This window comes from Notamacropus eugenii, chromosome 2 (assembly GCF_028372415.1).
Source record: "Notamacropus eugenii isolate mMacEug1 chromosome 2, mMacEug1.pri_v2, whole genome shotgun sequence".
Classification (NCBI taxonomy): Eukaryota; Metazoa; Chordata; class Mammalia; order Diprotodontia; family Macropodidae; genus Notamacropus; species Notamacropus eugenii.
In genome coordinates this window covers 479154311-479181080 of record NC_092873.1, presented here as the reverse complement: position 1 = coordinate 479181080, position 26770 = coordinate 479154311, and the positions used below count along the sequence as shown (strand labels likewise).

The 26770-nt window shown below is 37.6% G+C and overlaps 1 protein-coding gene across 3 annotated transcripts in view; it reads left to right on the top strand.

Moving 5' to 3' along the window:
- Positions 1-26770, top strand: part of POU2F1 (POU class 2 homeobox 1) — a 233826-nt gene that overhangs the window by 156631 nt on the left and 50425 nt on the right. For 2 of the 3 annotated variants that reach the window (XM_072648741.1, XM_072648742.1), the window contains exons 4-7: positions 19275-19328; positions 22083-22202; positions 23915-24094; positions 26298-26424. In XM_072648741.1, the coding sequence (XP_072504842.1) occupies positions 19275-19328; positions 22083-22202; positions 23915-24094; positions 26298-26424 (481 nt within the window). The remainder of the gene's footprint in view (positions 1-19274; positions 19329-22082; positions 22203-23914; positions 24095-26297; positions 26425-26770) is intronic. The other variant, XM_072648743.1, reaches the window with a different exon arrangement.

Genomic DNA, 26770 nt, shown 5'->3' with positions numbered 1-26770 from the left:
GACAGGAATTCCTGTAATTGCATCCTCAAAAAGTCATAGAAGGTGGTGGAAGAATGTGTTGTGAAGATCAAGGGGGAGGTCCAGATGTAACCAGTGACTCATTCTGCAAATCTGATCTCGGTCATAAATAAACCTGGACATTCAGTTGGAAAAAGAGGCATTCAAAACATTCATAGCAGGAAAACTAGACCTGAAGAAATTATTTGCTTCTTAATCACCCCAGATGAGGGAAATGCAAGAAGGAGTAACAAATAGAACTACCAAGGTCAGCATGGCCAACAAATAACTACAGAGAGACCACTGAAAGATTGCTTTCTAAATGTACACAAGGATGAGCAAAAATCAAACAGAATTAATGGGACTAAACTTCACAACAACCTGCCTTCAGATGTTTCTTGTGGGACTAAATTACAAAATGTAAAGGCATATGAAGGAAGAGAGTGGAGAAATATGGAATGTTAGCCTTTTTGATTTGATTAGAGGCTAATAAGAAAATAAGTCCTCTGGTCTGCCAGGAAGAAGAGAACCTATGTGACAGTGAGCAGGGAGGCAAAGAGAAGGGTTGAAAAAGGAGGGGCAGTCTTTTTTCAGTGAAGGCAGGGAGTACCATTGATAAATACTTCTCCAGGGGAAGAGAGAGATTCTCTTAAAGGGAGATAGGGAACTTATAATGGATATTATGTTTAGAGATTTGATGCTTAGACCACTCATCTTACCCTAGGAAGAAGGGAATCTGAACTTCTTGGGACAACTGACACCCAAAGGAGAGGGAAGTGTGGAACCGTGTCAGAGATTTTGAAGCAAATGAGAGGAAATTACCAAGGAGAGGTCAAAGGCAAACTTCTGGGAGCACCTGGACAAGAATCTTACAGGGTACAGCCCACCCATGGACTGTAATCTCTGTCCATATTGCTGAGATCATAGAAGCAGTTGCATATTTAAATTATTTTTGCACAGATTATTTTCAGAGACTGTGAGGTCAAACATTCCATCTGACTCTTTTAAAATATAAATCCTAATATCTAAACCAGGGCAGGATAAGGCTAAGAAAGATAATTTTAGTCCAACATTATGAGCAATTACTATTCATTGAGTCAAAAAATTTTAAATAAAGTCTCTGTAAAAATACCGTATTATGTTGGGGAAAAAATTATTCATTATAACCAGATATGCACAGATGGTTCAAATTGAAGAAAACAATTATATTAAAACCAGAAAGCATATGACAGAATCAAGTTGCCTCCCCAAAAAAGAAAGGAAAAATAAAAACCTTTAAACAAAGTACGCCATTTTTGCTAAAACCAGACAAACATAGGCATAAATGGTCCATTTTGGGGGGTATGATAAAAAGTATGTATGTAAAATCAAAAGCTAACAGCACTGCAAGGGGAAACACTAATAGTTTTTGCAGTAAATACAAGTCAGCAAGCATTTATTAGGGGTTTTCCATGTTCTAGGCACTGTGCCCAATGCTGGCATATAGGGAGCTTACAACTCCTTACATGACAACATGTAAGCAACCATGTACAAACCAGATACAGAGAGAGTAAATTAGAAGGCATATCAGAGAAAAAGCTTGAGTATTATAGACTAGAAAAGGCTTCATGTAGAAGGTGGAATTTTAACTGAGACCTGAAGGAAACCTGTGACCATTCCAAGCATGGGTAACTACCATTTGCACAGCCCCTACTATGTGCTAGGTACCATGCCAAGCATTGTACAGATATTACCTCATTTTATCCTCATAACAGCCTTATAAAAGCAAAGAGAGAATGATAGAAATGAGGGCAGGTAAAGGAAGGCAATGGTCAGAAGCAAAGCAGACCTTAGAGGAGAGACAAGAACAAAAGCAAGTGAGAGAAGGATGTATGGAAGAAAACTGGATGGTGGCAAATGCACAGTTAGTAATCATAACTGAATGTGAATAGACTAAACTCAACAACGAAACAAACAGCACAATAGGTTAGAAACCAGAATTCAGCAATATGTTGTTTACAAGAAACACACTTGAAACAAAGGCATTCACAGAGTCACAATAAGGAGCAAATTCTGTTGTGCTTTGGCAGAAGTTAAAAAGGCTACCATGCCAATAATGATCCCAAACCCCGCTCCGAAAAAAGCAAAACAAGACCTAATTAAAAGAAATAAACAGGGAAACTACATCTTGCTAAAAGGCACTATCAAAAATAAAGCACTATCAATACTAAACATATATACGCCAAATGGCAGAGCGTCTAGATTTTCTTAAAGGAAAAGTTAAATAAATTCTAGGAGGAAATAAGACAGTAAAATTATACCAGTGTGGGACCTAAGCTTTCCCCTCTCAGTTAGACAAATCTAACCATAAAATAAATAACAGGGAGATGAATAGAATCCTAGAAAAGGTAGATACAATAGCCTTCTGGAGAGAATTAAGTGGGAATAGAAAGGAGTACACCTTTTTCTCAGAATTATGTTGTACCATCACCAAAATTGACCACATATTAGGATATTAAAAACCTCACAACCAAATGCAAGAAAGCAGAAATTTTAAATCCACCATTTTCAGATTATAATGCAATAAAATTTAGATTCAGTAAGGACTGTGAAATCATAATTAAACTAATTCCAGTCCTAAAAAATGATTGAGTCAAAGAACCGATCATAGAAACAGTAATTTCATGAAAAAGAATGACAAGAATGAGAAAACCTACCAAAATCTATGGGGCACAGCCAGAGCAGTGTGTAAGGGAAAATTTATATTTCTAAACACGTTCATGCATCTGTAGAAAAGAGGAAGAGCAGATCAATGAATTGAGTACGCAACTAAAAAAAGTTTTAGAAAAAGAACAAATTTAAAACCCCCAATTAGACATCAAAATGGAAATCCTGAAAATCAAAGAGAGATTAATAAAATTGAAAGTTTAAAATTAAAACATTGAACTGATAAATAAAACTAGGAGCTGGTCTTTTGAAAAAGCCAATAAATTATTTGTTAAACCATTGGTTAATTTGATTTTTTTTTTTTAAAGAAAACCAAATTACCAGTATCAAAAGTAAAAAAGGTGAATACCACCATTGAAGACAAAATGAAGCAAACGTTAGGAGTTATTTTTCCCAATTATATGTATGCCAGTAAAACTGACAATCTAAGTAAAATGTCAAATATTTCCAAAAATGTAATATGCGTAGATTAACAGAAGAGGAAATAAAACACTTAAATAACCCTATCTTAGAAAAAGTAATTGAACAGCCTATCAATGAGTTTCCCAAGAAAAAATTTCCCAAGAACAAATGGCTTCAGAAGTGAATTCTACCAAACGTTTAAGGAACAGTTAATCCTAATATTATATAAACTATTTGAAAAATAGGTAAAGAAGAAATCCTACCAAATTCCTTTTATGACACAAATAATGTCTTTGACGCCTCTAGGTATCAGGGAGACCAAAAACAGAGAATGAAAACTATAGAACAATTTCCTTACTGAATATTGATACAGAAATTTTAAATAAAATACAAGCAAGGAAATTACAGCAATATGTGTCACAAAGATGATGAGTACCAGACATGCAGTGCTGGTTCAGTGTTAGGGAAACTACCCGTATAATCAGCCATATCAGTAAGAAAAAGAACAAAAATTATATGATTATCTCAAATAGATACAGAAAAACCTTTTGACAAAATATAATACCTATTCCTTTTAAAAATACTGGAAAGCATAAAAATCAATGGAGCCTTTCTTAAAATTATGAGTATTATTTACCTAAAACTTAGAGTAAGCATTATCTATTATCAGGATAAATTTGAAGCCTTCCCAGTAAGATCAGGGGTGAAACAAGTATCTCCATTTTTACCACTGTTTTCAATATTGTATTAGAAATGTTCATTATAACCTAAGAGAAGAAAAAATAGGCAATGAGGAAATAAAACTATCACTCTTTGCAGATGACACAATGGTATACTTAGAAAACCCTTGATGTTAGTAAAGTTGCCGGATATAAAATAAACCCATATAAATCATCAGCATTTGTGTATACTATCCACAAAACCCAGCAGGAAAAGATGGAAAGAGAAATTCCGTTCAAAATAACTGCAGACAAAATAAAATACTTGAGAATCCACTTGTCAAGACAAAGCAGGGACTGTATGAACACAATTTTAAAATGCTTTTCACACAAATAAAGACATTTTATTAGTTTTAAATAATTAGATTAATTGCTTATGAGTAGGTTGAGCCTCTATAATAAAAATGACAATTCTACTTAAGTTTTACTTATTTAGTGCCATACCAATCAAACTGCCAAAGAATTGGTTTTTTTAGAGCTTGAAAAACTATTAATTCATATAGAAGAACAAAAGGCCAAGAATATCGAGGGCATCAATGAAAAAAAAAAAACCGTAAAGGAAGTGAGCTACCAGTTCCAGATTTCAAACTCTGTTAGAAAGATCTAATCATGAAAACAATATGGCATTAGCTAAGAAATAGAGTGGTAAATCAGTGGAATAAATTAGGTAGGTACACTCTGTATAGTACACAGTAGTAAATGACCAGAGTAATCTAGTGTTTGATAGACCCAAAAATTTAAACTTTTTCACCTTTTGACAAAAATTGCTAGGAAACTGGAAAATAATTTGGAAAAAGCTAGGTATGACCCAACATCTCACACTGTATACCAAGATAAGGTCAAAATAAATAAGTGACTTCAATATAAATGATATAATAAATAAATTAGGGAAGCATGGGAAAATGTACCTGTCAGATCTGTGGATAAGGGAAGAGTTTATTTATTAGTAAACAAGAGATGAAGAGGATCATGGAAATGGATAATTTTGATTACATGAAATTTAAAAGGTATTTTTTCTACAACAAGACTAATGCAGCTAAAATTAGAAGGAAAACAAAATTGGGCAGGGAGTTAATAGCAAATTTCTCAAATATATAGGGAACAGAACCAAATTTATATATAAATAAGAGCCACTCCCCAATGTATAAATGGTAAAAGAATGTGAACAGGCAGTTTTCAGAAGAAGAAATCAAAGCTATCAATAGTCACTATTAAAGAATTGCAAATTAAAACAGTGCTAAGATACTACTTTATAACTATCAGACTGGCTAATATGACAGAAAAGGAAAATGATCAAAATTGGAGGGGATGTAGAAAAATTGGAACATTAATGTGTCGTTAATGGAGTTGTGAGCTAGTCCATTCTGGAAAACAATTCGGAACTATACCAAAGGGGCTATAATATTGTACATACCTTTTGACTGAGCCATGCCACTACTAGGTCTGTATCCCACAGAGATCAAAGAATCAAAGAAAGGACCTATTTGTACAAAAATACTTACAGCAACCCTTTTCTGTTGACAAAGAATTGGAAATTGAGGGAATGTCCATCACTCAAGAAAAGGCTGAACAATTTGTGGTATATGATTGTGATGGAACACTTGTGCTTATAAGAAATGATGAGCAGAATGCTCTCAGAAAAACGAACTCTTACAAAGTGAAGTGAAGATAATGTTATACAAAGTAACAGCAATATTGTAAGAATGATTCATTGTGAAAGACTTGTGAATGAGAATCACTTTTCTTATTTCATCCTTCTGGATTTTGCTTTAATTGCAAAAAGAAATGCCGTTGATTTTTGTGAATTTATTCAATTTCTTACTCTGTGCTCTCTAAGTTGTAAAATCTGATTGCCTTTCCTTAATCCACAATCCTCTGTACCTCTCTGCCATATTCCCCATTGTTGAACACTTTCTTCTCTTGGATACCCACCTTTTCCTGATGAGTATCAGGCCACTGGAGCCACATGGCTCTGAAAGAGAAAAGTGAGACTGGTGACCTTACACAGCCCTCACTCACTCAAATCAAAGTCAACTTCAAGTCATGTCATCATCTCCCTGATGTCATGGTCTTCTTTGAGAACAAAGGACAAACACACAACCTTTCTGTTTATTTTGGTTGTCTTGGTTGTCTTTTGTTTTCTCTAACACTGCTCCCCTGATTCTCCTTCATCCACTCCTGATTGTAGCAGTAATACTGAGAATATACCCTAAAGGTCTGTCCTGGGCCTTCAGTACTCTCCCTCCCTCCACCTCCCATTGTCTTATCTATCTCCTCTGGGTTTATTTACAAGACACTGTTTCAAACCAACGTACATCTCAGATCTCTTTGTGAAGCTACAAATCCTATATCAGCAACTGACTGTTGGATCTTTCCAATTGGATGTCTCATAGTTATCACAAAAACAGTATGATCAAAACAATTCATTATTATTTTCTCCCAAATCTACCTTTCTTAAAAACTTCACTAGTTCAGAACAGAGCCTATTTGTACAAAAATATGTTTAGCAACTTTTTTTTGTAGTGGCAAAGAATGGGAAATTGAGGGGATGACCACCAATTGGATTGTGGCTGACAAGTTGTGGTATATGATTGTAATGGAATATTGCTGTGCTATAAGAAAGGATGATGATCAGGCTGGTTTCAGAAAAATCTGGAAAGATTTATGTGAACTGATGTGAAGTAAGCAGAACCAGGAGAACATTGTACATAGTAAGAGCAATTCTGTACAGAGATCTAAGACTATTCCAGAGGACTTACGAAAAATGCTATCCACCTCCGGAGAAAGACCTGAAGGAGTCTGAAGTAGATCAGAGCATACTATTTTTCACTCTCTGTATTTTATTTCATGGTTTTCTTTTTCCTTTGGTTCTGTGTCTTCTTTCACAACATGACTAACATGGTGATATGTTTTGCATGGTTGAATATGTATAACCTGTATCAAATTGCTTGCCTCCTCAGGGAGGGGGGCAGAGGTGGGGAAGGGAGGGAGGGAGAAAGAACATTTGGAACTCAATATTTTTTAAAAATGAATGTTAAAATTATTTTTTTGTGTGACTGGAAAAGAGATATTATTTAAATAAAAAACAGTTCCCTATTTCTGTCAAGTATGCCATTATTCCTTGGCTCTTTCAAGTTTGCAACCTCTTTGAGTCAGGCAGTCAACAAACTTTTATTAAGCACCAGCTGCACTCCTTGGACTGGTATATACCATGTTTATGTTCCTAGGATCCTTTGAGATTGTATCAGCTTTGGTACTAAAACCTCGTTAGTTCCCTCTCTCCCTCTGATTGGAGGGCTAGAAAGTGGAGCAAAGAACTCCACCCAAAGTTTTATTTAAAGAAGACTTGCAAGCCAGGAGCTCTTCATTTCCCATTGCGTGTAATCCCTGGACAGGGCAACTTTGTCTTTTTCTTACGTGTATTCCCAGCTCTAAACACAGTGACCGACACATAGTAGGCACAGGTGGTAAACATTTATTCAGCACTTCCTGTGTGCCAGTCATTGTGAATACCCAGAAGGGCCCACCAAAAAGACAGTAATACACTCCCTTCTTTCAAGGAGCTCACATCACAGTCTAGAGGGGGAGACGATGTACAAACAATTGCACATAAACAAGATTTATACAGAGTAAGCTGATAATCTTGGAGGAAAAGCCTAGCATTAAAGGAGATTGGGAAAGACTTGAAGGAAGCTAGGAAGCACAGAGGAAAGGAGGGAGAGAATTCTAGGCAAGGAGAGATAGCCAGTGAGACTATCCAGAGTTGAAAATATTTATGTCTTGTGTGAAAAACAGCCAGGAGGTCAGGGTCACTGGATCATAATGGACATGGAGGGGAATGAGGTGTAAGAAGACTGGAAAGCAGGGAAGAGACCAGCTCATACAGGGCTTTAAGAGCAAAACAAAGGGAAAAGTAAGTCTCCCATGTCCGCATCCAAATCAGTTGCTATACTTTGTTGATCCTTCCACCACACCTCTCACATCCATCCCTTTCCTATCCTTGTCTCAGCTGCATTCTTAGAATAGATAGCCTCCCAAGTAGTCTCCCTTTCTCAGTACTCTACTATCTCTAGTTCACTATGATATTTTTTTTTATTAATTTATTTAACTTTTAACATTCATTTTCACAAAATTTTGGGTTCCAAATTTTCTCCCCATTTGTCCCCTCCCCTACCCCAAAACACCAAGCATTCTAATTGCCCCTATCACCAATCTGCCCTCTCTTCTATCATCCCTCCCTTCCCTTGTCCAGATCTTTTCTTTTGTCCTGTAGAGCCAGATAACTTTCTATACCCCTTTACCTCTATTTCTTATTTCCTAGTAGCTAGAACAGTACTTGACAGTTGATCCTAAAACTTTGAGTTCCAACTTCTCTTCATCTCTCCCTCCCCACCCATTCCTTTTGGAAGGCAAGTAATTCAATATAGGCCATATCTGTGTAGTTTTGCAAATGACTTCCATAATAGTCGTGTTGTATAAGACTAACTATATTTCCCTCCCTCCTATCCTGCCCCCCATTGCTTCTATTCTCTCTTTTGATCCTGTCCCTCCCCAAGAGTGTTGACTTCAAATTGCTCCCTCCTCCCATTGCCCTCCCTTCCATCATCCCCCCCACCCTGCTTGTCCCCTTCTCCCCCACTTTCCTGTATTGTAAGATAAGTTTTCATACCAAAATGAGTGTGCATTTTATTCCTTCCTTTAGTGGAATGTGATGAGAGCAAACTTCATATTTTTCTCTCACCGCCCTTCTTTTTCCCTCCACTAAAAAGTCTTTTGCTTGCCTCTTTTATGAGAGATAATTTGCCCCATTCCATTTCTCCCTTTCTCCTCCCAATATATTTCTCTCTCACTGCTTAATTTCATTTTTTTAAGATATGATCCCAACCTATTCAATTCACTCTGTGCTGTGTGTGTGTGTGTGTGTGTGTGTGTGTGTGTGTGTGTGTGTGTGTGTGTAATCCCACCAACTACCCAGATACCGAAAAGTTTCAAGGCTTACAAATATTTTCTTTCCATGTAGGAATGTAAACAGTTCAACTTTAGTAAGTCCCTTGTGACTGCTCTTTGCTGTTTACCTTTTCATACTTCTCTTCATTCTTGTGTTTGAAAGTCAAATTTTCTTTTCAGCTCTGGTCTTTTCATCAAGAATGCTTGAAAGTCCCCAATTTTGTTGAAAGACCATTTTTTCCCCTGAAGTATTATACTCAGTTTTGCTGGGTAGATGATTCATGGTTTTGTTCCTTTGACTTCTGGAATATGATATTCCACGCCCTTCAGTCCCTTAATGTAGAAGCTGCTAGATCTTGTGTTATCCTGATTGTATTTCCACAATAGTTGAATTGTTTCTTTCTAGCTGCTTGCAATATTTTCTCCTTGACCAGGGAACTCTGGAATTTGGCCACAATGTTCCTAGGAGTTTCTCTTTTTGGATCTCTTTCAGGCGGTGTTCTGTGGATTCCTTGAAGACTTATTTTGCCCTCTGGTTCTAGAATCTCAGGGCAGTTTTCCTTGATAATTTCATGAAAGATGATGTCTAGGCTCTTTTTCTCATCATGGCTTTCAGGTAGTCCCATAATTTTTAAATTGTCTCTTCTGGATCTCTTTTCCAGGTCAGTTGTTTTTCCTATGAGATATTTCACATTATCTTCCATTTTTTCCATTCTTTTGGTTTTGTTTTGTGATTTCTTGGTTTCTCATAAAGTCATTAGCCTCCATCTGTTCCATTCTGATTTTGAAAGAACTATTTTCTTCAGTGAGCTTTTGAACCTCCTTTTCCATTTGGCTCATTCTGCTTTTTAAAGCATTCTTCTCCTCACTGGCTTTTTGAGCCTCTTTTGCCAATTGAGTTAGCCTATTTTTCAAGGTGTTATTTTCTTCAGCATTTTTTTGGGTCTCCTTTAGCAAGGTGTTGACCTGCTTCTCATACTTTTCTTTCATCTCTCTCATTTCTCTTCCCAGTTTTTCCTCCACCTCTCTAACTTGATTTTCAAAATCCTTTTTGAGCTCTTCCATGGCCTGAGCCCATGGTATATTTATTTTGGATGTGTGGGATACGGAAGCCTTGACTTCTGTGTCTTTCCCTGATGGTAAGCATTGTTCTTCCTCATCAGAAAGGAAGGGAGGAATTATCTGTTCACCAAGAAAGTAACCTTCTATAGTCTTATTTTTTTTCCCTTTTCTGGGCATTTTCCCAGCCAGTTACTTGACTTCTGAGTGTCCTCTCCACACCCACCTCGCCTCCAGATCTGCCCAGCTAGTGCTTGGGGTCTGAGATTCAAATGCTGCTTACCAGCCTCAGGGCTTTGGGTGGGGGTGGGGCTGCTATTCAGCATGAAATTAAGTTCAGGTGCTTGGGTGGGGGCAGGGCCGCCTCTCTGGGGCTCAGTTCCCTCAGGGGGTTTATGTGGAGACCTTCAACAATGGATCCAGGCTCCTACCTGCCCTGGGAGCCCCAGTCTGCTGTCACCTCTGCTACTGCCTCCCGTGGGGCCCGAGTCATGGGGACACGCTGCTCCCCATTCGGGGAGCCAAAAAAACTCTCTCACTGACCTTTGCGTCTGTGGGTGGAGGGACCTCCGTGGCTGCTGGAGATTCTGTCCCTGAAGCCTGCTGCCTGCTCGGATCTGCTCCTCTTGGTACCACGTGGCCGAGGCAGGGCTGGGCTCTGCTCTGGGTCCCGTGCACGAGGGACCTTTCCAGTCAGTTTTTCAGGTCTCTCTGGAACAGAAATCTCCTCCACTCCGTTGTTCTGTGGCTTCTGCTGCTCCAGAATTTGTTGGGAGTTCTTCTTTACAGATATTTTATGGGTTGTGGGTTCGGAGCTAGCATCTGTGTGTCTTTCTACTCCACCATCTTGGCTCCTCCCCCACTATGATATTCTTAAAGAGCAAACCTGAACATGCCACTCTAGTGACATTCCATTATTTCTAGAATTAAATACAGACTCATCTGTTCAGCATGTAAAATCCTTAACAACCCAGGTCCAACCTACCTTTCCGGAATACTATATATACATTGTTCCCTGTCCCACATGGTATGGTTTATCCCAAGTGGCCTTCTTTCATTTTCTCACATATAACACTCCTTTCTTTCATCTCCATGTTCCTGTAGAGGCTGTTTCCCAGGCCTTGAACATTCTCCCTCCTCTTTGCATCTATAATACCAGTTCTCCTTCAGACCTCAGTTCTCTTGCCACCTTTTGCACAAAGTCTTTTCTGGTCCCCTTCAACTATGGGAGCCTTCCACCACCACCACCACCACCCCCCCCCAAAAAAAAAGAGCATATATTTGTTTTACCTATCCTTACACATGTACATGTCTCTCTTCCTAAAATATAAGCTCCTTGAGAGCAGGGATTTCTTTCTTTTTTTTCCTCAGCTGATTTATTTTTTAAAATTATTATTAATTTATTTGCTTTCAGTTTTCTACAATCACTTCCATAAGTCTTAGATTTTCTCCCCTTCCCTTCCTCCTCCTTCCCCAAGATGGTGTATATGGGTTCTACACATATTGTCATGTTGCATATAAGAATTAAAATGAATGGGAGAAACCATGAGAAAAAACATAACAAAACATAACACAAGAAAAAATACTCTGCTTCATTCAACGATTCAAATCCATAGTTCTTTCTCTGGATATTGAAGGCATTTTGCCTCAGGAGTCTGTTGGGAATGTTTTGAAGGGCTAAGTCTACCAGAAAAATTCATCTCTCACTGGGGTGGTTCTCCTGGTTCTACTCCTTTCACTCAGCGTCAGTTGATATAGATCCTTCCAGGCCTCTCTGAAGTCTTCCTGTTCATCGTTTCTTATAGCACAATAGTTTTCTATTATATTTATAAACCACAGCTTGTTCAGCCATTCCCCAGTTGATGGGCATCTCCTCTATTTCCAGTTCTTGGCCACCAAAAAGAGAGCTGCTATAAATACTTTTGTATAAGTGGGGCCATTTCCCATTTTTATGATCTCTTTGGAATACAGTCCTAAAAGTGATAATGCTGGGTCAAAGAGTATACACATTTTTGTAGCCCTTTGGGCATGGTTCCAAATTGCTCTCCAGAATGGTTGGATCAGCTCACAGCTTCACCAGTAATGAATTTGTGTTCCAACTCTGCTGCATCTTCTCCAACATTTATCATCTTCCTGTTTTGTCATGTTAGCCAATCTGATAGGTGTGATGTGGTACCTCAGAGTTGTTTAGATTTGCATCTCTCTGACCAATAGTGATTTAGAACATTTTTTCATATGACTATAGATAGCTTTAATTTCTTCCTTTCATATCCTTTGACCATTTATCGATTGGGAAGTGACTTGTATTCTTGTAAATTTGACTCAGTTCTCTATATATTTTAAAAACAAGGCCTTTATCACAGACAGTAATTACAAAAATTCTTTCCCAGTTTTCTGCTTCCCTCCTAATCTTGATTGCATTGCGTTTGTGCAAAAACTTTTTAATTTAATGTAATCAAAATTATCTGTTTTGTACTTCATAATGTTCTCTATCTCTGGTCATAAATTTCTCCATTCTCCATAAATCTGACAAATATACTATTTCTTGCTCACCTAATTTGTTTATAGTATCATTCTTTATACCTAGATCATGTATCTATTTGGACTTTATTTTTGTGTATGGTGTCAAGCATTGGTCTATATCCAGTTTCTGCCACACTGTTATCCAGTTTTCCCAGCAATTTTTGTCAAACCATGAGTTCTTATCCCAGAAGCTGGGGTCCTTGGGTTTATGAAACAGTAGATTGCTATATTTATTGACTACTATGTCTTGAGTACCTAACCTATTCCACTGGTCTGCCCCTCTGTTTCTTAGCCAGTACCAAGTGGTTTTGATGATTGCTGCTTTATGATACAGGGCTCAGCCACCTTCCCTAGCATTTCTTTTCATTAGTTCCTTTGTAAGAATTTATTTCATGTTTCTCTGCCATTATATAGCATAGTTTCTGGTACATAAAAGGTACTTAATAAATGCTTATTGATTGATGTCAATGAGTGGATAGAACTTGTGCAGTATAAATGAAAGGTAATCTTAGTGGGAAGACTGGGGAGCTGGACAGAGAGTGGCAGGGGTAGAAAAAGAGCTAGAAAGGATTCTTGCAGAAAGAAGCCAGGAGACAGAATTGAGAAAGAGCATTGTAGACGTGCAGCGCGGGCAGTCAGTAAGATGGAGAGTCCTGTCTAAAGAGTAGTAAGAAGGGCAGTGTGACCTTATGATGCAGTACATAGAGGGGAGTACATGGTCAGAAAGGTAGGCAGGAGGCCAGCTGGGAAGGCCTTTAAATGCCAGACAGAGCATTTTCCATTTGATTCCTGGAGTTTATTGAGGTAGGGAGGAAGAAGGAAGGAGTATGATACTACTTATTCTTTAGGAAAATCACTTTGGCATCTGAATTGAGGAAAAATTAGAGTTGGGAGAGGCATAACAAAAATAAACCAAACAGAAATTGCTGCTTATTATGAAGCTATTTCCAGGTGTGAAGTGATAAGGGCATGTACCAGACTGACAGTTTTATGAATGGATAGAAAGGGACCTACACAGACAGTGGAGTGATAATAGAAAAATTAGGGAAAAAAAAGTATACCTTTTACAATTAGGAGTAGAAGATGCGTTCTTAACTAAAGTCTAGAGATAGTTACAAAAGATAAAATAGATTTGAATACATGAAACTGAAAAGCTTCTGTACAGACAGAATTCTAGTTTATGAAGGGAAAGTTGAATGAGGAAAAACATCTATATCAGACTATATCAAATTCCTTGGTAAGAGTTTGGTATCCAAGTTTAAATAGACAACTAACATATAAATAACACCAAAAGCCGTTCTCCAAAAGATAAGTGATCAAAGGATATGTGCAAACAGTTCTTTAAAAATGGCAAATTATTAATAACCAAATGAGAGAATGCTGCAAATCACTAATAATAAGAGAAATGCAAGCAGAATAACCCTGAAGTTTTATCTTAAATCCAGCAAATTGGCAGATGACAAAAGATAGAAATAGTCTATGTCAGGGATCGTTAGAAGAAAGGCAGCCTTGTTTCCGTTGTTAGTGCAGCTGTGAACCAGTGTAACCATTTTGAAAAGCAATTTAGAATTAAGCCAGAACAAAAGTTACTCAAATGGCCATGCCCCTGGACCGGAGATTCCACTGCTAGGCATATTTACCCCAAATAGCAGAGCTTTTGGCATTAGTAAAGAATGGGAAACAAGGTAAATGTCCACTGATTGGGTAAGTTTAAAGGGTCATTCAAAACCAAAAGCAATGGCAAAATGCTTTGAAGAAGTGAGAGGAATCTAAGTGTCAAACTACCTAAGGTGAACTAAGTAGAATATATTTTAAAATTATTTCGTTGATTTTTCATATTTTCATTTCTGAATGGATTCTTTTGCCTCTTGCTTATTCAGTCAAACCACCAAACCATTTCTTATTAAAATTACCTACCTATCAAGCAACATTGGTTGTATCCACTACATGTAAGGCTTTGTGCTAAGTTCTTGGACATTAAAAGTATAAGAACACTCTCAAAAAATTTAGAGTACTAAACCTAGTAGTTAAACAGGAAGACAAGACAGATACTCAAATAATTATGCTTTAAATCAGAATAAACCACTACTTGTGAGAAATAAATACCAAAATAGAACAGAATAAAATGCAGAAAAGAAATATATGACTAGGAGCCATGTGCCACCTATAACTAAGATTATATAACTATTTAGGATTGTGGCATATTTGTGAATAAGTACCATTTTGTTTAGCATATTTTATAGTTACGCTTAGCAAATGGTAAGCGAAGATGTAAAATAATGTCAGTGACTTTTTAATCTTACCAGCTTCATGGAACAGATAAATATGGAATTTCATAATATTGGCCATTCATGCTATACAGTTAAAATATGATGAATTTCATTTTTTGTTCTCTCCATATCTGGCACCACCTAATTGTTTTCTTGAAGAAAGTATTCATGATGTATAGGTGCAAAACTTCTGTGTAGTCTACAAGTCTTTTGCCTCTCTGATTCCTTATTCCTGGCCATATTTTTCTATATCTTATTCCCACTAGCTGCCTTTTGCATTAAAGTTGCTGAGTATCAACTTGTGATTTAATGTGTAGCATGTTACCAGGTTCTTCACAGAATTTCTGCACTTCATCTCCGTGACAGATATGTGATCTACCATTGTTTTCATGCTTAACTTTTTGCAAGGACTTACCATGGACTCTTCAATAAGAGATAACCAAATTCTCCATAAAATGATGTGTCTTGTTATCTTTAGAAGCATCAGAAAAACCAACTCTGCCAACTCCTTTTTTTGCCCCTACAAGAAATACCAATGAGTCATCCATCCTTTTACCTGCAACTTACTGCAGTAGTCAGATTTTGTTTGTAGTAAGAATGTCAAGATTGATAAAAATTTAGTTCCTCTTATAGTAGCAATCAATCCACAGGCTATTGAAAAAGCATTTCATGGACCAAGTAGCATAGGCTTAGTTAGTAGTGTACAGGTAGTCTAACAGTTGCATGATCTTTAGTACCCTTAACACTCTTTTCTGAGGGTGCTACATGGGACCAAGGACCGTTTTATATTTTTCTTTGTTTCATGGGTTTCCATAGCCAAAAAAATTCATCATTTGGTAGGAGTTCTGGTGATAAAAATTAGACCGAACCTCATAAAGCAGGCACAGTCAGGCATTTCACTGGTACCAAACCTTCCAGCCTAGAAAATCTGCCAGAGATTGCATTTAGCTTTTAAGAACCCAGGATCACTCCAGATCCTAATGAGGCTTTGGAGTGGGAATTCATAGTGGCTGTGTTCTCTAATAAGAAAATTAATGTGTATGTTGTTGCATAGAATTATCTCCTGTGCTAAATTTATATTTCTTCAGTGAAAGAAGGCCAGGAAAGTTGTTAGAAAAGAATATCTTACTATTTAGGATGAAGTAAATAAAATCTTATTTTAAAAATTATGTTCTCCAGTCATAATTTTAAGAAGGAAATAGGTGTTATTTATCCTTCAACGTTTAACCAATTTACATTTCAAATGTATAATGGGCATGTGCTTTAGATCTTACCTAAAAGGTGGCACTTCTGTGAACTGACTACATGAAGCAATGAACACAGACAGCAGTGAACAGCTTTATCACTCAAAAGTGATCAGTATTAAAATTGGAAATAATTAAAACCACCCATAAAAGCATTTGGACGAGTCAAGAATGGAGGTGATTTTGAGTGGATTTTGTTTAAATTGACAACAAAATTATTGATTCCTTTTTTTTTAATTAATAGGCAGTCTGTCCTGAAACTTTTAAAGATAAAGAGTTTTGTTAGCCATTAAATTTGTTTGACCTTGCCTCAATCATCTGATAGGGTCTAAGTAAGAAGAATGACATAATGCAAGGAGATTTGAGGCATGACCCAGTAATGTAAACAGTAAAACCTTGATTAATTGGAGCCTTTGATTGACTAGGATTCTTTCTGTATTATACTGAAAGAGGTAAAGGTAAGGCAGCATCTTTTCCACAATTAGAAGTCTACCTTAGACTCAGAATCAGTCCAATCTCATATACTTTCTAAATCAACAGTATTACTTAATAGGCATTGATAGATCTAAGGAAAAATCATGAATCATCAAAGAAAAGTTATGTTCAGCTGATTATATTGAATGAATGAATGAATGAAAAATCATGTTAGAAGCAGTGTGCCAAAAATTTACCGAACATTGTAGATAGAAATTAATAAGCAAGACAATCCCTGCTCTCAAAGCTCCTATATTCTAATTCATCTTCCAGGCACATGAAAAAATTCTATCAGGACATTAAAAACTAGGCCACTGGGAAAACCTGGTGGGCCAGACAGCATATGAGCATGAAAGATGGTAAAACCTGGTGGTCCTTACGGCACAGTGGTAGGGCAGGTAATGCCCTATGTTCTTGTATCTTTTCCCCCACTCATCAAAGTAGTGCAGATGACCATGTCTACCCCACAGTTAGGGAGCAGGAACAAGACAGACCCATGACAGCTGGGAAGAGGGGAGTGAGCTCAAGAGTATGAGTGGATCATGGGTTCCATTTTCCCTCCCACAGGGTGGGAATGAGGACTGGCATCAGGTTGAGAAGAAGGAAAGGGAAGAGAACATTGTCAGGAAGGTTGTAGGTAAAGGGAGATAACCAGTGAAATCTAGACAGGAGCAGGGTGGAGTGTGGGAAAGAGCATTTCATGTCCTGTCTGAACATTCTTCTACTCTCTCCTCTTCTCTCCCCTAAATCTGGATAGGAAGTAGAAATTATTTTAGAACAATTTTTCAGAATACAAGCTTAAACTTAAAAGAGTTTCTGGTTAACCTTATCTTTAGCAAAGTACTCACTTTTATATATGCTGTCCCTAAAGTCGCACACTGTGTCTAAAAAGCACTTGCTCTTGACTTTCTCTCTTAAAATCCCTGGTTTTCTTTAAAGTTGAACTTAGAGGCCAACTTCTACAGGAAGCTTTCCTGACCCACTAGATATTAGTGGTTTTTTATTCCTTAGATTATTCTGTGTATACTTAAATGTTTATGTGTTGTATGCCTCCAGTAGAATTTGAGGTTCTTGAGGGTAGGCACTATTTTTCATTTTGACCTAGTATCTCTATCACTCAGCATGCCTTTTACATGGGAGACATTTAATAAATGTTTTTTGGATTGGATTGGAAGACATTGGATACTCTACCCCATTCTACAACTATTCCTAGGCAAGAGGTATGGAATGGTGGAAAGAATATTAGACGGACATCCCTAAGAGCCTTGCTTTCTGGTCCTGGTTTTGTTAACTAACTCGTGTCTGTCCCCTTGAACAGGAAAATTAATACCTATGGCTTGTTGTTCCTCATCAGTAAGTGATCTCTAGGGGGCCACCTCCAATCATCCTAATCTATATCTTGTCCCTGGCCCCAAATGGTTCTGGAGGAAAAAGTGAGGCTGGTGACTTTGCATAGCCCTGCCTCACTTAAATCCAATTCACTTGCAAGTCATGGCATCATCTTCCTGATATCATGGTCCTCTTTGAAAACAAAGGACAAACAGCACCAAATGTTCTCTAAGTCCTCCTCTACTTGTGCAAGTCTAATATTCAAAATAGAAATTTTGATGTTTTTTGTTAGGTCTGTTTCATGGAACATAAGGCAAGATTCTTACTCAGCTAAGGCAGCAGAGCAAGTATACCAGGGATTTGTGGTGTACAGTGTATTGTTCAGGACAAACATCAGCTAGGTAGGATTTGTTATCCACATTATCTGCTGGATAGTAAAGACATCGTCTCTTCAATTGATTCAGGCTATAATGAGCTTTCCTTATGTGTAAAACTGATTGACGGAGTATCTTTAGAGTTTGTGTTGGAGCTACCTCTAGTTTGTAAAAGGAAACAAATGTGCTTATAGTAATTGTACAGAATATTCTCTTCCTTTTCAGTCACTTTACTTTTAATTTTCTTAATCTGCTTTTCTTAAAATTCTTAATCTTTTCTTTAGTGCTTGTCCCTCTCTTCATAGCAGTCTCTGCAAAAGTGAATTAAGTCACTAAATAGAATAATTTTATTTTTAATTTAGTATGTTTATTTGGGATAAGAAGGCTACCCTTGGAGTCAGGAGGACCTGATATCTACTGACTGTGTGACCATAGGCAAGTCACAGTTGCTGAGTGCCCTCAGGTGGCTTTCTACACATGGAGTACATATTTGTCTCACTTAGAGAAAAAAACTACACCAAGACCTCCCTACACTGACAAAATCAGACCTGGACCAAAATAAAAAATGGTGTTTTGGTATGACTATGGTTTGTGTGTCCCATCTGATAAATGTTAGGTGTAACTGTGAGCTAATAAGATTTATTTTTAATGTGTGGCTTATGTGAGAGTCACATTGGTTGATTGTTTGTACTTCATTTATGTCTAAAAAATGTAATTATCAACTTGCATACAGAAGGTTAGGGTACTTTTTTGGTGAATATGGGTATTTTGGGAACTGTTTCTCTATAATTCTTATTGCATAATGTAAAATGGTATATTCGGGCAACATGCTTTTGTATATTTCTTTATGTACAGTGTGGAAGATAGAGATTTGTGTGGTAGGATAAATAGGATGTAATATAAGGTCCTCCTCAATACAAATGTACCATTTGTTACAAGATTAATTTAGTAATATCCAGAGATGTCGACCTTCAGAAGAGAAATGGGGGAGATAGTATTGTACAAGGGTTATATGAAACTATTGTTAGGCTTTTTGCCCTTTTATAGTAGAGGGACCATGTCTTTTGATTTTGTATCCCCAATTCTAATACTGTAGCTTATATAGAATAGGCTTCTTATAAAATATTTTCTGAGAGCATTGACTTCTGGTTACTTCAGGATGTGTGGAATGACTTAGTAATGTTGCAGTCTTTTTCCATATTCAGCTTATTAAATTCTGTTCTGTTTTAGGTCCAACTCGCTGGAACAAGTTTACAGGCTGCTGCTCAGTCCTTAAATGTACAGGTAAGAATTATCTTGTTACCAAAGTTCAAAATCTCACATATGCCCTTGTTTCCATTCTTAAAGTTCATAATAATATCTGCCATGGTTGTGGAATACAAGTGGACCATAAAATTATATGTATCTTGCCAACCAATTAGAAGTATTATTAATCAGTTGTCAAATTTGTAACATTACAGCAAGTACTAAAATAAAATAATAAATAAAATAAAATAAAATAAAAAATTAAATGACCTCTTATTACACTTCAGTTTCAAATGTATTTTGTATAAAGTTTTATTTATTGTCTTTGCTAAATTTTACTAAAATTAAAAAGCATTTTTTAAGTGCCTAGTGTGCTAGGTGCTAAAGATACAATTACCAATAGTGAAACAATCCTACGGATGATGAGTTTACAATTCTAATGTGGAAGATGATTACCTATAAAAATATACAATATAAATATACAGTTAATAAACACAAATATATGCAAAGTAGTTAAGTACAAGGTAATTTGAGAGAGAAAGCACTAATGAGAATCAGGAAAGGATTCATGAAGAAGGTAGTGCTTGAACTATGCTAAAGGGAGAGGGGGAACTTCACAGAGTTGAAGGTCAGGGGGGAGTATATTCTTAGTTTGTGGAATTGACCCATGCCAAGTCTTAGAGATGGCTATACCTTTGGCCAGATCTCAGAGTACTGGAGAGGAGTGATGTATAGTGAAGCTAGAAAGATAGTTTGGTGCCATGTGTGTAGGACTTTAAAAAGTACAGAGGAGAGTTTATATTTAATGTAGAGACATTGTGAAGCCATTGAATCAGGGAGTAACATGATAAGGTCTGTGTTTAAGGAAAATTACTTTGACAGCAACAAATAGGAGGAACTAAAGTGAGGTGAGCCTTGAGATAGGGAGATCAGTTAGGTTATGACAGTAGGAGATAAGGCCAGAACTAGGTAGCTGTTTGAGGAGAAAGAAGGGGCAAAAGCAAGAGACATTGTGAAGCTACTGGATACAGGAGGAAGGGAGAGAGAGGGAGAAATCAAGGAAAAGGCCAAGGTGATGAACTTTGGAGAGTGGAAAGGTAGTGGTGTCTTCAGCATAAACATAGTTGGAAAAATAAGGAGGTCACTTGTAGGCATATTCAATTAAAGTGTCTCTGGGATATGAAATGTCCAAATTTGGGCGTTTGAATTTAAATTTGTCAGATTTGAGATGTCCAAAAATAAATATTTAGGAGAACTTGAGAGAGACTGGTGCTGTACCAAGATGATGGTTAAAGCCATGGGAACCAATGAGGTTACTGGGTATAGAGGAAAAGGAGAAAGGGTAGGACAGCCCCGTGGGGAATACCAGCTTCTGCTCAGGAAGAACTTGAAATCACACACACACACGCACGCACGCACGCACATGCACACATACCCCTTCTCTCTCTCTCTCTCTCTCTCTCTCTCTCTCTCTCTCTCTTTCTCTCTCTCTCTCTCTCTCTTTCTCTCTCTCACAAAATCACATTCTGACTTTGAATCTGAGTTCCATTAAGGTCTCTGTAAGATTTCCTCCAACATGCTGCTTCCTTTTATTGGAGTGCCTGAGTAAAAAACAAAGTGAAAAGATCAAAAATAGTGTTACTTAAGATGGGTTTCAGTATTGCTGAATGCCTAAGAACTTGGATTGAGCAAACTATGCAACCTCGCAGAACAGGGACCTAGTAACAGAAAGAAACAGTTCTGAAGAAAGGAGAAGATACAGTGAGTGGCCTTCCTTTCTGAGGGAGAAGAGGCAGAAAATTACCTTGGTTGCCATGGTAAACTTTCATCCCTGAGAGAGATGTTGGCAAACAGGCTGTGTCTCCAATGCAGAATATTTACAGTCCTGCTTGGTAATTATCTCTCAATGACTGGCAGAATTAATCAGAGCCTTTATGTTAATTAGCCAGCTCTGCAGTCCCTAAAACAGGTGGTGGGAAATATGCAAATCTATGCAGAATTTTAATGCTCTGCATAACCAGTTTTAATTACCATAGAATCTTCTCTCAGTACCCCTTTGGGAAGTGTGCTCTCCCTCTCCAATACAGTATTTTCTCTTTAAATGTTTTTTTAAAATTTGATTGGAAATGTTGAGTCTAAACTACTTTGAAACCACCATTTAGAGATCCTGGAGGTCAGGTGAATCATCTCCAAATTGACATTTGAAACTGACCACCACAACCTGAACCAGGTGAATTTCAAAATAATGACATAGCCGTTTTGAGGCAGAGGTAAATTGAATATATATATGTATTCTTCCACATTTCCATAGTTTAGAATTTTAAGTTGTGAAAAAACTTCAATTTTTGTAGGCCAAATCCATTTTTGTTTTTGAAAATTAGAATCACAGCTTTGGTGATATTGGAACAAAAGAATTAAAATTCAACTCTATCAAATATAGTTCTCAGAGGACTTTGACAAAACCAGTGGCTTAAATATCCTTAGCTGTGATAGCAGCTGAACAGACCAAACCCTATATTTTAAAATCAGTCAGCAAGCATTACCTTTGAAGTCCTGCACTCACTGCTAGAAACAGGGAGACAAAAGTGCAGCAGGCCATGCTCTCAGAGAGCTTGCATTTTGTCATGTGTATGTAAAGAAACATACAAAATTATTACAAGGTGAATTTTGGTAGGACGGGGGATCACAAAAGGCTGAAACCATGTCCTTTAAATAGGGAGCTACAGACATCTCTCTTAAAACTATTATAGAGTTGTAGTGTGTGTGTGTGTGTGTGTGGTTTTCTTTTCCTAGTCTAAATCTAATGAAGAATCTGGGGACTCCCAGCAGCCAAGCCAGCCTTCCCAGCAGCCTTCAGTGCAGGCACCCATCCCCCAAACTCAACTCATGCTGGCTGGAGGACAGATAACAGGGGTAAGTTTTTTTCTCAAGAATTCTAGTAAACTTACTTATAAAGCTTCCATTGCTTGCTGTCTAATGAAAGCTGTCCACCATCAGTAATATGGCTATAGATGCCTGACACTATTATAGCCTGAAAAAAGGGCTATCACATTGGAAGAGCAAGTCTTCTTTGTCAAAAGCGTTCAGTGTATCTCTTGTTATGATAGCAGATGCTTTGGGTAAAATAAGGGCCTTCTCACCCCCATTTTAGTTGCTTTTCATCATGTAATGGAATCCTTATTCAATGTGAGGCAACTATGTTGTAGAGATCATTAGCATTGTCAATACAGCATTATGACTTCACTCCAAACAGTATCGTTGGGGGGGGGAGTTGTTTTCACATTAACATTGATAGTTTTTAGGTGTATTGGAGTTAAATTGGATCCACTATTTTGCCACTTTCTTGGTGTACTGAAATGTTTTCTAGTATGATAGTTTTTATTTAAGAAGTTATTTGTCTTTATTTTGGGTTATGCTGAACTACATTGGGCCACATTGAACACTGGCATCTCATAACTCTGTATGTCAGAAAAGTCTGTTAGACGTGGGAGACTTATTTTTAAAGGTTTTGTGGAGCTGGCCAGGTTTTTTGGAAAGATGAACAGTTTTGATTCTTAAATATTTTGTGTACAATTTAGGGGGTTCTTCTTACTGAGAAGATGATCCCATTAACTTGCTAGACCTTATACTTCAGAATGTGAAACAACATTTTCTGTTTGAATAGCATTTACAGATCTTTGTTCAGTTTCATTTATTGTGAAAACTTTAGGAAGAGGAAGATAGTTGTAATAAATTTAAGTGAACACACTCATTTAATTTTACCTTTTTTCCCCAAAAAGTACACTTTAAATAAGTTGCAGATTTTAAATCTGACCTAAGCAGGTTTCTTTTTATAGTGGTAATTGTTATTATATATGTGTTTTGTTTTGCATAACGATTGTCTGCTACGGCCAGAGGCACTTAGGATTCCAGGTCTGTGTAGATGGGGATTCTATTAAACCTGAGCATTAGGACTTATTTGCATGTAAAGAGACAAGCCTTCACCACCTGTTTCACAGAGATAATATGTGTTTGGAAAAGGGATATAAAGTTGGAGACTCAATCTTTTCAACAACAGAAAAGATTGTGTGGGGTAGAGGCTGTAGAGAGACTTGGAGAGGAAACAAATGGAGCTCATGTTCTTTAGTCATATCTTTAGACATAATGGGAATGATGGAATATGGCAGAGATTCATGCTAATGTGGAGCAGCTGGGGTCTTATCACTTCTTTCCAAGACCATATCCAGCATTCCTATTTCTCATTCATCAGACTAATCACTTGCTGTTCTGTTGAGTATAAATTTCTTTTTGTATTCTGTCAGTGCTGATTTTTTCTTTTATTTTATTTTTTGGCTTGCTAGTTAATTATCTTTTTGTATAAACCCTGGAGCCTCGGAGAAGCTTGGGTGATTCTTCAAATCCTAAGTGTAGTTTGATGGCTAGCTCCAAGTTGAAATGATCTTGCAACTACCAACTAGCAGCCAGGTCATCCTCAGCACTTGGCCCTGGAAGATGCCCTAGTCAGGTTCAGTCGTGAGTAAGGTTAGACTTTAAGCTCCTGAACTCCTTCTCAGCTCTTTGTGAGTAAAGTAAGAGTAGGAGAGCCTTCCACTCCAGCCACTGACTACCGTTTGTTCTGTCTTTAGCTTGCCCTGACACCGGCCCAGCAGCAGTTGCTGCTGCAGCAGGCACAGGCCCAGCTGCTGGCAGCCGCAGTTCAGCATTCGGCCAGCCAACAGCACAGCGCTGCGGGTGCCACCATCTCAGCCTCTGCTGCAACACCAATGACGCAGATCCCCCTATCACAGCCCATACAGATTGCACAGGTGAGTGCCCAGAAGAACCAGTGTGGATGTTCTTGGGATCTCTGTCCACCTGCTGCAGTTACAGAGAAGGGAGCCAAGCTGTATCCAGTCCATTTTCCTTGTCATTCTGCTATAAATATAATACATGTGTTTGTTTGACTTTATATTGTAAACACAGAGCTGATTACCTAATAACTGACTGTTTATCTAAGTGACAGTTCTTGAATAATTAATTGGCATTTCTCTACAGCAGAGGGATTACTATATTTATTTTAATTAGTTAATTGTAGCAGACATGGATTGTTTAATGTGTTCAGCAGTTAGGATAAGGCACTTCATCTGTTTGTAAGAGACAGGAAATATTCATTGAGCTATATGGTCTATGGTATTGGTCAGGGACTCCGAGCAGATTAGTGCAGGTTTTCACATTTTAAGTCTTAAATGGGGAAAATCTCTAGAACATTAATCAAATTATTTAGAAGACAGAAAAGAGAAAGTGCCAGAAATGGTTAATGAATTACTCTCATTTCTTCTTTCTTGTGGTTCATTCCATTGGTTAAAATTTTTCTTTGCAACATGACTAATGTGAAAATATGTTTAATGTGAATATGTATATAGAGCCTATATCAGATTGTATGCTGTCTTGGGAAGGATAGAGGAGAGGGAGGGGGAGAAAGTTTAGAACTCAAAAGCTTGTGGAACTGAATGTTGTAAACTAAAAATTAATTAAAAGAAGAAACAGTGTTAATGAAGTTGTTTAAATCAAGAAAAACCAAGAGTAAGGGATGACTGGTCTTATGTATATGAAAACATGTGAAATGTTATTTTCTTAAAAGTGGTGCTGAGCAGTTAATTTTCTTCCAAGAACCAAACAGAATATTTCAATACAATGACAAGAGTTTGCTTGGACAGAAAAAAGAAACTATAATTATGAATGGTGGTTGGATAGTAGAAGTATTATTAACATCTAGATAAAAATAAATCTAGTATTTTAGAAGTCCTATTTCAATTTTTAAATGGCTGTTTCAACCTAGTTTTCTCTATGGATAAGAATTTTAAAAAGAATCATATTTGTTCTGTCTGTTTATAGTGAGACTTCTGACACACCAAAGTCCGTGAAATTACCAAGCTCTCTGTTGAGATATTGTGTGTGCCCTGGAAGGGCGTGGGAGGGGAGGGAAGGATAGGCCACAGACAGATGCCATGTTTAGGTAAACATATGCTTTATTTATTTGTTTGTGCTAGTGTATGTCTTTGTCATTGGATAGGATAGATTTGTTGAAAAAGCTCTTCTGTCAGAGTGAGAGAGTCACTGGCCTTGGATTCAGAAGGTCCAGCTCTGCCCCTGATCAGGTGTGTGAGCTTGGCTGATGCCACCTTTCTGATAGACAGCATTTCATGAGAAAAAGACATGAGGGTTTAGTAACTGTGCCCTCTGTATCGATCATTTAGGACAACATTAATCCAGTCTTAGGCTGGATTGAAAGAGATGTGGTTTCCAGAATCTTATCAGTTGATAAATTCACCTATATCCTCCTCTGAAGAGGCCACATCCAGAAAATGGTGTTCCATTCTGAGCACTTCTTTTCAGGAACAAAAGTGATTAGCTAGAGGTCATCCATCCAAAGAAAGGTGAGGAACCTTAAGCCCATTTCATGTGAGAATCTGGGAAAAACTAGAGATGTTTAACCTGAAGAAGAGAAGACTAGGAAGGGGCAGGGGGTGAGGGAATAAGGGAGGAAATCTGACAGCTGACTCCCAGGCAGCAATTTGAATGTCAGCAGCTGTCTGGAGAGGAATTAGACTTTTTCTGCTTTCTGCCAGAGGACAGCCATTTAGAGTTGTCCAAAAGTGAAACAAGCTGCCTGTGGAGGCAATGTGTCCTCCTTATTAGAAGTCTTCAAGCCACTGCTGATCTTGAATAGACACTGGTAGGGGATTCTTATTCTTTTGTGACTTAGACTAGATGACCTTGGAGATTCCTTCTTTTGAAATTCTGTGCCTCAGTTTACTCAGCTGTAAACTAGGGATAATAATACTTGCATTATCACAAGAGCAAAGAAAGCTCTTTAAATTGTGAAATGCAAACATTGCTTTGAAGGTATGAGAGGATTTGTAATATTGTCTGTCCTATTTTACCTTTGGGGCATTATTTAGTTGGCATGGACCTGGTTAAACTCTTACCTCAGTATCTCAGATACAGATTTTATTTTATTTTTTTCAGGATCTGCAACAGCTGCAACAGCTACAACAGCAGAATCTCAACCTGCAACAGTTTGTGTTGGTGCATCCAACCACCAACTTGCAACCAGCACAGTTTATCATCTCTCAGACGCCACAGGGGCAGCAGGGTGAGTCCTGGAAGCTCTCGCTGGCAGTAGTCTTTACTGGTTTCATAGTAGTATTGGAGAAGGTGTCTCATCTCCTACCTGTTAGCACAGTATTTAAATTTAAATGGTGCTGTCCTAAGTATTGTTATTTGTCAGTTTTAAAGTACTATAAATTAACATCCACTGCTATGTATCTTAAGGAAAATGTTAACTCTCATCTGCGTGCACACTATCTATCCAAGGTTCATCACTGTTCTATTGATCAGTCACTGTGATAAGAGTGAGAATATTCTAGGCCCTACCACATGAAGAAGAACCAAACTGTTAAGGGGGAGGCATGAAAATTACCACAAGAGATGCTACTTCT